Below are 11,079 nucleotides of genomic sequence, written 5' to 3'. Positions count from 1 at the left end.
CAAGTATTTTTTTAGTTTTTTATGCTTTCCTTTTCTTTTTTTTTTTTTTTTTTTTTGTTAAAAACTGCATTTAGAGTTTTCATTGGTTAAAAGTATAAAATGGGATATGTATACACTATATAACTATCATCTGAGTGTTGATAATCTGACTTCAACTTGTGGAATTTACTGAAATGAGTTCTAATCTGAGAAAAAAATTTTTTTAAGAGATTTTGACAATGAAAAAAGTCAGTTCCTTAAATTTTATCATTTCCAATTAGCTCCAATTTCTTCCAGTACATTTGAGTCATGTAGGCAGAGTTACATCCAGTTACATACAGTCGAGTCAAATAAGGTTCATGTTGCGAATTATTCGAATTAGTGTTTCAGATCGATTCGTGCTTACATCTCTTCCTTTTTTTATGCTCAACATCCCTGGTGCATTTAATACTTTTCAAGTTTTGAAAATATAGCTACACAAAGGGAATCTGGGAGTTATATGTGATTTAGAAGTTTGCAATTTAAATTTTTACGGCTGTTTTTGTGAGCCTTCACGTGATGAGGATTTACACAGAAATCTGCGTAATGTCTCAGGAAAGCAGGTGATTAGATGTGATGTTTAAACTTGAAAAGATGTGGACATTAAATCCAGTGACCCTCTTGGCTCCCCATATGACCCTCTTGTCTGCCATATTGCAGCTGGGAAGCTGCGCTGAGATGCAGTTCATCAACACACTGGACTCGGCGAAATGTAAGGTCCAGGTTTTGTGGAGTTGATCTCAGACATTTGCACTGTGATTTCTACATTTTTATCACGTCAAGTGTCAGCATTGGCAGCTGAGCCCAAAATGATTTGTACTTCATGGCAGAATTAGATTTACAGAGATCTTTTATCACAAGAAAAACAACTATGCAGCCCCTAGTAGCAGTCAAATAATACTGACTCACAAGATTAAAAATAAAGAGACCTTCAGAAAACACACAACATAATACATCAATAGAAAGAAACATAAGTTAAGAAGTAACTTTTTTAAGTCACTGTACATTTAAAAAGGTGTGATTGTTCAGGTCAAAAGTTTGCGTTTTGAAAAACCATAAATTTGCGACTTCACGGACCAAGTGAAAGTTCCATTCAGTAAGACTGAAACATGCAAAGTGAGCCAGCTTATTTTAAAGGTTTCACAATTACAGGTAATACAGTAACAATTTAATTTTTACATAAGTATGATAAAATAAGTCTTTAATGCAGAAATGTTATGACATGCCCTACACATTCATAGGGAAGGCAACCACCACAAAAAGGTAAGTCAAAGGTTATATCTGACTGCAGCAATGCTGAGCTCAAATTGTGGCTGGAAAGAAAATGACCTTAATATCCTTTTATTTTATGTTGAGAAAATGCCCTTAAAATGATCCAGTTTTCATTAAAAATAAAAATTAAAAAGAGCTTCTTGGTCATTGGTTGACAAAGCATAATTTCTCCCCACACATGTTACATCTGGAAAACTAAAGACATCTTGCATAAAAACAAATCCTTATTTTACCCCCCACCTGGTTTACTCGCAGCATAGTTTTCGTTGCTCAACCATGATGGATATTTAATGACATATCAAGATTTTGTCACAAAATAGGACAATATAATTCCTATAAACAGGATTTAATACTGTAATTATGCAATCCCTGCTGAGGTAGTTATTTTACTTAGAAGTACAGAAAATGAGGTCAAACAATATCTCAAAATTATTGGAAATTCCACCTGTACTAAAACTTGCACCGTTGCGGCTGTCAATATATTATACTGTATTTTATTGTGTTGTTCTGTTTCATTTGTTTCAATAAAGATTTGAATTAAAAAACAGCTGACTTCCTGTTAGCGTAACGCCGTGCGACGTCACCACGCTAAGGCTCCTCCTTTCTCTAGTCGCCGCCGCCGCTAGCATAGTTAGCAGTTAGCTTCCAACAGCTGTCGGTGGCACTCAGTCAGCAAGCCTATCAGTCTGAGTGATTGTGCTTCCTTTAGAGAACCGCTGTGTTATTATCTTCAGGAGCCAGTTGTTTTTCTTTCCTGAGGGTTTTCTGTGGTATTATATTGTTGTCCTCGCCGTCACGATAGACAGAAGTCCTGGGACATGGCCAGACAAGAACAAGTCCTGGTGCTAGAGCCGCAACAGGAACTCAAATTCAGAGGTAACGCTAAGGCGGAGGGCAGGGCCGAAGTTAGGCTGCTAGCTCTAGTCGTTAGCCAGTATCTGTGTCAGCTGTTGGCCCTTTTATTATGTTGTTTTCTCATTGTGTCTTCAAAAGATGGGGGAAATATGTTCTTAGTTGGTGACGGATGAAACAGTTAACCTGTTGGCGTTTATTTGCTCTAACTAGCCGGATAAATTGCTAGCTGTCATTGCAGCGTCAGGACAGGCCGTCCATACCAATACTACAATAATCTTACACGCTTCCATTACCTTACTATTCATTTTCTGATGATGTGAAACACTCACAAGTTAGCTAATGTGTAGCACAGTTCCTTAAACCGGTTTTGTTGTGAACACATGCGCACCAAGAAGCGAATATTCTAGCATTTTCTACAAAGAGTTTGTCATTGCCTAGCCCCATTACCATGCTTATTGCTCAATGACCCAAGCTTGAAAGCCCAGACTGAAAGCTTTATCGTTCACTCTTAATTTCTAAGTAACCCGATTTCCTTCCCTAATTTGCTGCATTTAATCGGGCTTGTTGTGAAATCAGATGCTGCGTGTGTTTTACTAATGATCATTGTTTTCCCAGATGATTGTCGTTGGGCTCTCCTGTTGCTCTGGAAATTGTTGGACTAGCTTCATTGGATCAGTATAATGGAGGGTGGGGGGGAGGTCTCTGATTGATTGCTGCAGATCCTTGAATGCTAAGATGAGCCTAGAGAGGACGCACACGCATACACACACACACACACAGTTAGTGATGCTTTGTCTTAACAGTGAGCAGAAAGCACAGTCAGGTTGTTGGCACCAGATGACCTGAAGTTTTAAACAAGAGTTATGAAGCAGAAGCAGACTTTAAAGGCCAAGAGAAAGCAGAAGGCCTTTGACTCGCTCCGTGTTTTCTGCTGCATTCAATTTCCAACTAAGGGTGGGGCATTAAAAATAAATATTAAAGATGCTGCTGTTTTGGCTTCATTAAAGTCTGATTTTGTTGGGGGGTGGGGGGTTTTCCTACACTTAAACCGGGAACAAAGTTGTTTTACTAGATCCTTCTCATCTGTGTGTCAAACTGTGTTTCCATGTCTTACTTACTGCATCACATTACATTCTATTGAATGCATTTATAGACTGAAAATGCTGGAGTTTTCTGTGTTGATATATGGATAGAGAAAAATCTAATTTCTCATAATGTACTCACTGGTTTCCTTTTCTAGCAAATTGATCGGTCTCTTTGAGAAAGAATAGCTATAAGTTAATGGACATTCAAATGCTATCCTCTTCATAACATCTGAAGAAGATGTCTTACATTAAGTTTTTCACAATAGTGAAAATCCAACTTTTACATTTCAACGACTTTCATAACAAACACACAAGTCCTCAAGTCACCAAGTTTTTTTTTTTTTTTCTATCCCCCCTGCAGGCCCATTTACAGATGTTGTCACCGCCACGCTGAAGCTCACTAATCCCACAGACAGGAATGTCTGTTTCAAAGTTAAGACAACCGCACCTCGCAGATACTGTGTGCGTCCGAACAGCGGCATCATCGACGCTGGAACCTCCATAAATGTTTCTGGTTTGTAAACATATTTGGTTGAATTTTTTCATTTGTGTGGAAGAATTGTCCCAACGGCTCATACTAATAACAAGATTTAACGTTCTGAATGGAGTTCTAACCTGATTTGGAGCGCGAAATTTGCTATCTAAAGAAACATTTGATTCTGCTGGGAGAACAAAATGTTGTATTCATTGATTATTTCATCCTAAAAATATCTATATTAGTTCTGCCTAACGTGCAAAGGTACAAGAATTGGCACAATACAACTTTTACGTTGAAGTCTTGAAATGATGCATCCTTTTTTTAAGCAACCTTTTATTTTCATAAAATGGCAGAACTCACCAGGAAGTATAAAAATCTTAAACCATTTTTATTTTAATATTTTTTATGATCTTCAGAAGTATGGTTTCAGGTTTTCTGAATGTGTTTCAAAGCTGTTGCTGTTTTTACTGTGATTGCTTTTTCCCTCAGCTTCATCTCATCACTTTAGAAGTTATACTGTTTGTGCTCGTTTTAAGCAGCTTAACTCAAACTTATGAATTATTCAGACATAAAGCCTCCTAAACCTAATGGATAAACCAGGGTTATAGTATCTATGTGTAATATATAAGAAGGAAACAATTTTAAATGTATTTTGTAGATGCCTTCTTGCTGGCCTCTTCTTACAAAGATGCAGTTTCCTCCAAAGTCTTTAGCTCTATAAAAGGCTAGACCACATTAACACAAGATCAACAAAATGATTACAAATGGCTAAAAAACAGAAAGTACAAGTTAGGTTTTTTCATTGTTTTTAGAGCTTTCATTTGTGATTGTTCTCTTGTTTTTCTTTTTTTTTTTTATTATAAGCCCATGTTTCCAGTGTCCTCAACTTGTCCTCTTCCTGTTAGATTTAGGGTCTGTTGTTATGATTTTCAAAATGTTTCCTTATAAAGAATCTATATATTTCCAAGTTGCAGAATATGAGCAGTATTGATTGTATTTCATCGTCTCCTCTGCTCCACAGTCATGCTGCAGCCGTTTGAGTACGACCCCAACGAGAAGAGTAAGCATAAATTCATGGTGCAGTCCATTCTGGCTCCCAGAGACATGACCGACATGGAAGGAGTTGTGAGTATTAAGCTTTCAGTTGATTCACGAACCTAAAGATGGGTTTAAACGTGGCTCTGTCTCTTTCACTCTGTGCATTCATCTGAAAAAAAAAAATGTGCAGAAATGTAGTTCTGTTGATGTTATCTAGAGTTGAGGACAACAGTTTAGCTGCTGCAGCATCAAAGACGTCTGACTGAACAACAAGTGAATCCTGTTTGTTTGTGTTTGCAGTGGAAAGAGGCCAAACCTGAGGAGCTGATGGATTCAAAGTTAAGATGTACGTTTGAGATGCCTCTAGAAAATGACAAAACTGTAAGTATGAGTTACTTAGTTTTTTTTTCTTTTCTTTCCCACATTCATATATTTTTGCTCGCCACTGCATACATTTTGGTCAAATACAGATAAGTGTCATTTTTGTCATTCACACGATCCTGAGAGAAACGGATGTTTCTCTAATGAGTTCAACAATAAATGTCACATGTTGGTGAAATAGATTTTTGTCATGTTTTGAGTATCGTTCCAGTGTCCCGAGTCATTCATTACATGATGTTTGTATTAGGGGTTGCACCAGTTAGTCGACTATTTGATTCTTTTCTCTGCAATGACTTTTTTCTGGGCCAGTCGACTAGTCGCTATCACGTGACAAAACAGATTTTTCCAAGGAAATGAAAGAAGGTGAACTAGGCGAGTTTATCAGAAAGCTCAAATTGTATAAAAATGTAAATAATTTACCAAAGAGAAACTGAAAATGTCAGCATAGGTTACCGCAGTAGGGGCGTTGCGTGGCGCAGTAGTTACCGCATATAGAGACTTGAGACCGCGGTAGTCTGGAGTCCGACTCCCATCCTCGGTTGGGTGGGCCCAGGCCTCTCTCCGCTCTCTCTGCCCCCTTACGGTCAGATTGCTGTCAAATAAAGTAGTGCCGGAAAAATCCTAAAAAAAAAAAAAAAAAAAAAAAAAAAAGACTACCGGATTAATGTGCAACAATGCAGCATGATGTCAGGTTTTTTAATCCCTCACCTACACCCAACTGATCAGCGTCACCCTGCGTATTGAAGCTTCTAAACTGGCAGCTTAACAAAATATGATTTGACAACATCTGGAAACTAAGTCCAAATTTCATCCTGAGGGTCTGATAGAGGCGATCTCTGCCGCCGTCTGCATGTCGGTTCAGAGAGCCGCTGCTGAGTCAGCAGAGCTTCCTGCTGCGCATCGGGCGGAGGAGCAACAGGAGGCTTCGTTGAATTCAACTGTAACCAAACGGGATCCGTTCATAATAAGTTTGGTTTGTGATGTTCCAAAAGCACCATAGTGGTCAGTGTGATAGTTTGACTCCTATATGAGTAACTATCCAGAGATCATCAGTATCAGCCGGTGTTTGAAAAAAGAAAAAAGTCAGACCCGACTTTGTGCAACGAACTTTTCTCCGCTGCTCACAAAGAATAATCTGTTTATTGCTCTTTTAATTCTGCATAATAGACTTAGTAAAAGCAGGAAAACGGAATGGGGGCCCGAGGGGTGTCAATATTTGCCGTGAATATATCTGATAAAGCCTCCAAGTAGTTGTGAAGCATTTTGCGCTTGCGTCACTATGACATCACCGCGACTAGTCGACATCATGATTTAGTCGACCTTAAAAAATATGTAGTTGTTCAACCCCTAGTTTGTATTCATACATGTCTTGTGCCTGGATCTCACTCCCCGCCGCGTCGGCATGTTTTCTTTTTTTTTCCTTATTCCACTTCTCCTTCTTCCTCCCTCACCGCCATTCCACCCGCCCGCCCCCCACCCGCTCTCTCTCCGCAGCATGAGAGTGAAAGCATCAAACCTGTGTCTTCCTCTACCTCTGTTAAGACTGAGCACTCTGCGCTGCCCAAGTCAGCCAGCGCCTCCCTGGATGACGGGGAGGTGAAGAAGATCATGGAGGAGTGCAGGCAGCTGCAGATGGAGGTGCAGAGGCTACGAGAAGAAAACAAACAGATCCGGGTGAGAAGCGCTGAAACGGTGGCTCCAGCAGGTCCAGGCCGTTTCCCTCCTCCCTCCCTTTAGGGAAAAATATATTTCTGAGCCTCAGCAAGGCTAAAGTAAATATTTGGTTAAGTTTAATTTAGAGGAAAATACATATTTATACAATGAATATCAATGAGAGTATAGGGGGAATTGCTGGTATTTCCAGATTTTAATCCATATTCGATTGTCTAAATGTTAAATCCTTCATTTTTTGTCTTCTCCCTTCATGTCTTCATTTCTTTCTTGTTTCATTCCTACTTTTTTCATTCTTTTCTTCCTATTGTACTTCCTTCTGTCCTTTCTTCAGTGCTCTTTCTTTCTCTTCATTTCCATCTCACCTTACTTTTTTTCAAATGTTCTTTTGTCCTCTTTTCCTTCCTTATTTCCTTTTATCCATTCTGTTTTCTTCCTTTCTTCCCTTTGTGCTTCATCCTATCTTTACTTTTGCCCTTTCTTTCTTGGATCTTTCATGTTTTTCCTTTTTTCCACTCTAACCCAGTTTCCTTTTATTTGGGTCTTTATTTTTCTTGTCTCCCCAATGTTCTCCTTTTCTTCCTCCTTTCAATTTTCCTTACTTTCTTTCAAGTTGTCTTCTCTCCTTCCTCTGCCCCTCCTTCCTTGTGTCTTTCCTACTTTTGTTCCTTTCTTCCTATTGTATGTTCTTCTGTTCTCCTTCCTTCCTTGTGGTGTTTGTTTTTTCCTTCCAGTCTCTGGGTTTTGCAGCCTCCAAGTAAGCTTGTGTGTTTCTTCTTTGCTTCAGGAGGACGACGGTGTGCGGAAGAGAAAGATCACACCGATGGCTGCTTCTCACCCCAACCCCCTGGCTAGCACGGCCATGACGAAGGATGAAGGCTTGAGCACCCGCATCCTCGCATTGTGCTTGCTCTTCTTTGTGATTGGAGCCATCATTGGCAAGCTGGTCCTTTAGAGACACAGACTGAGCACAGTGACGGACGGATGGACGGACGCAGGAATGAAGGGACGGACAGCGTGTCTTAAAGGGCACGTACCAATGACGGCAACGGGGATGTCTGCTGGGTTTATGTTGATCTGTTTGCTTGTTTTCTTAACATTTAAAGCTACTAGCCAGGGGTTTTCTTCCTTCAACAACAATTGTGCAATCATGATAAAAACACAGCTGAGGAAAAACAAAAAAAAAAAAGTATAATTTTCCACTGCTGGACTTCACAATTTTTTATTTTTTTTTTTAACTGTGCGACTGAAGTAACCCCAGGCAATAAGGGTTGACGTTAGAGCCGCTGGCTTTAGTGAACGCTGTGGTGATCGGGCAACACTTAGCAGACTTTAGGTTTAAATTCAGGCCCATAGTGACCTTCTCCCTGAGGAATACAAACAAGATAAGAAAACTAAATTGAAGGTTAGGCTGGTGGAGACGGCGTTTCCATGACTCCCTTGATGGACGCTGCCGTCGATGGCGATCCATCGATCGTCTTTAGAGGTTAGTGGCGGTTAATGCTGCTTAATTGGTACGGATCTATTTATATTGTAGTTCACATTTTTTCCAATCGATAGGTTTCAGTGCATGTCAGCCATTCGTAAAATGAGTCAATGCCTCGACTAGTATCATGACATGCTGTAGGAGAGCATGCAGTGTCTGAAAACACAAGCCAACCCAACATAGTTTACAGACAAATATACTCACATAAGCTCTTTGCTGGCTGGAATTTAATTTTTTTTTTTTCTTTCTTCTTCTTACCTCTGGTGTTTATTGAAATTATGGTGTTAGGCTGTACTTTAACAATCATAATGGGACTAACTAGTAGAGCCAGGCTGATCATAATCTGTCTTCCTGGTGATTCATCGCTATGGTTTCTCACCGTGATGTTTGCATCCGATTCAACAGATAACTTTCTCCCAGCTTTTGAAGAATCTAAACGAATTTGGCGGCTCCAGTTCTGGTGGTACAACCCTTACTGGTTTAGCTTGGCCTGGGTTTGTTTTCCACACCTCCCTGCAACAGCTCTTTACTGCGACTTCAGCAGGAGAGGTGTTATCCCGAGTCAACTTCCCACCGCAGCTGACTTCTTGAAGCAACCCTGCTGTATTACTGCCAACGGGATTCTGTCAGAAATGTTACGATAGCTTCTAAACTGTTGATATATAGCAGAAGTCACCTAAGAGTGATTTCTAATTTAAGAGGTGTGTGTCTTCACCCGTCAGGTGACAGGGGTTCAGTCCCTGGCAGGGCCGCTTGATAAAACATAATAAATATAGAGTGTGTGTTAAATAAGTATAGCGTCAAGAATATTCTCTGCTGAACCTCATACATTTACTCTCTGCCCACTAACTTACACAATTTTGCAGCAGCAACAGCATTGCTAAAAAAAAAATTCTTAAATGTTTTTTATATTCTCTCTACATCGTCAGTAAAACTTCTGATTCTGGTGGTGAGAAATGCAAACTTTCAGGACTGTTTTTCTCTCCCGTTGCCATGGTGAATCGCGTTATTTGCCTCCCATTGATGCGGTCTTTGCCGTTTAGCCGCACTCGCGCTTAACTCAGGGGTAACTTGGCTCAGAATTGAGTTGCCTAGTTGATATCTCCTGCTCTGAAACTGAAAACCCCGAGTATCACCTATCTGGGTAGGTTTGTTCAGAGCACCTGCCTTCTGCTCAGGGCTCGTCCACCCTGCTTCCTGAAACGGGGCCCTCCAGGGTAAATTTGTGTTGTGAAGTCACCAGCAGAGGAAGAATTTTATTATACGTGATCTCCAAAGGATTAGAAAGAACGATGTTATTAGTGGCAAACTATAAAGTTTGTATCTAAGGGGAGTTAAGTGTAGAAGGTAAACAAAGGCCCGGTTAAACCACAAGGCTCAGCGTTTTTTTTTTTTTTGTCGCCGGCTTTATTATTTTCTTTTTTTTGTTCCCTGCTTTTGATCTTTTCTCTCCGTCCATCTCTGCTTCCTAAAAGGACCTTCCCCATCCTTGCTGTAGTGTGTGGAAGTGGCTTCACGCTGGCTGAATGTTTAGTCTTTCAATGATTCTGAAAGTTTCTCACTGGCGTGTCTTTACCTCCGTTATCATGTCTCTTCCACTCGTTATTGATGATCTGACAGGACAGAAGAACAAAATTAATCATGGAAAGACTTTTTGTTCTTTTTCCTGAATGCAAACCTTGTGTCTTGTCTTCTAAAGAGTGACGTGAAAAATGATATATATATAAATATAAATAAGTATACTGTATGTATGAGCCAGTAGGAGCTGTGTGTGTGTGTGTGTGGATGTTTTAATTTGATGGGGCTGCAAAGAGTTTCCTGTTTGTAACAGAAAATGGGGAATGTTCACTGGAAAAAAAAAATTACAATTATTACTCATGTTGCTCTCTGTCCAGATCAAGAATCTGCTCAATCGAATTAAATCTTTGGGCCACTAATAAAGTTATCACTTAATAAAGGATTGTGATGATTAACTTAAGATGTACGGTGATCTATTTAAAAAATAAAAAGCGAAGCTATAAATTAGTTTGATGTCTAGAATCGGTTCTGAAACAGTTTCAATCCACAGCAGGTCCTGCAGACTCAGCTGATGCACTTCTAGGAAATCCAGAGTTAAGAAAATCAGTTTTGTCCACCTTTGCTTTGGTTCTGTTTTTGTGTGTGTGTGTTATCGAAGTTATTTTATGATCTCCAAATATACTGCAGCCTGTATGAAATAGCCTGAATTACGATTGCTGTTTTATAGTTATTTATTAAGTTTGGAAATTCAAGCAAGGCCTGTGTTTTCAAAAGGGACCAGTTTAGTCTTGGGGTTTTATCGGTTGAACTGTTTTGTTTTCTTCATCTCCTTGTTTCTGTTTCCCATCCGGCTCCGGTTGGTGGTAACCGCTGCTTCGTGTCGACCATCATGCACCCACCTTTATAAATCAGTTCTGTTTCAGGAAAAATAAAGAGAAATGTGTCTTTTTTTTTTTTTTTGCCTAAAAGATGGAGGTGCTGCGGTATTTGGGGCGTGGCCGTCTGTGGGGACTGACCTGTTAATACGCACTACATTAAAGGAAATAATAATAAAAAAAAAGGTATTTGCGCTTTAGACCACTCCTGCATTGGTGCAGTCACAGCAGTGTAATCTCACAGTCATCGGATACTCTTTTGTATGTACATATAAATACTCAAAACATGTAGTAAAGCAAGAAAAGAACTGAAGAGCCACCATGGATCATGTAGCATCATAATAAATTACAGTAATAAACTCCCCTCATCTCCAGCTGGTTCTTATTTGTGAGTGTGTTTAC

At 39.7% G+C, this 11,079-nt stretch overlaps 1 protein-coding gene across 2 annotated transcripts; it reads left to right on the top strand.

The window, feature by feature from the left end:
• Positions 1-1,884: 1,884 nt before the first annotated feature.
• LOC106952904 (vesicle-associated membrane protein-associated protein B) lies at positions 1,885-11,040 on the top strand. 2 transcript variants are annotated; one of them, XM_015041343.1, is made up of 6 exons: positions 1,885-2,166; positions 3,592-3,744; positions 4,730-4,833; positions 5,047-5,127; positions 6,670-6,801; positions 7,586-11,040. In XM_015041343.1, the coding sequence occupies exons 1-6, from the start codon at positions 2,109-2,111 to the stop codon at positions 7,751-7,753; spliced, it is 696 nt and encodes a 231-aa protein (XP_014896829.1). In that variant the 5' UTR covers positions 1,885-2,108; the 3' UTR covers positions 7,754-11,040. The 2 variants fall into 2 exon arrangements, with proteins under 2 accessions (XP_014896829.1, XP_014896828.1); XM_015041342.1 differs by having other exon boundaries at positions 6,622-6,801.
• The last annotated feature ends 39 nt before the right edge of the window (positions 11,041-11,079 follow it).

This window comes from Poecilia latipinna, unplaced genomic scaffold, assembly GCF_001443285.1.
Source record: "Poecilia latipinna isolate Pla-1442-1.1 unplaced genomic scaffold, P_latipinna-1.0 Scaffold545, whole genome shotgun sequence".
Lineage (NCBI taxonomy): Eukaryota > Metazoa > Chordata > Actinopteri > Cyprinodontiformes > Poeciliidae > Poecilia > Poecilia latipinna.
Note: the sequence above shows the minus strand (reverse complement) of the source record. Positions and strands in the feature narration are given on the sequence as shown.

Excerpts from the sequence above, each read along its gene's own strand:
- LOC106952904 (XM_015041342.1), top strand. The coding sequence starts at position 2,109 with ATGGCCAGACAAGAACAAGTCCTGGTGCTAGAGCCGCAACAGGAACTC. Across the intron at positions 2,167-3,591 it reads ACAGGAACTCAAATTCAGAG|GCCCATTTACAGATGTTGTC; the intron begins GTAACGCTAAGG and ends TCCCCCCTGCAG. Across the intron at positions 6,802-7,585 it reads AAGAAAACAAACAGATCCGG|GAGGACGACGGTGTGCGGAA; the intron begins GTGAGAAGCGCT and ends TCTTTGCTTCAG.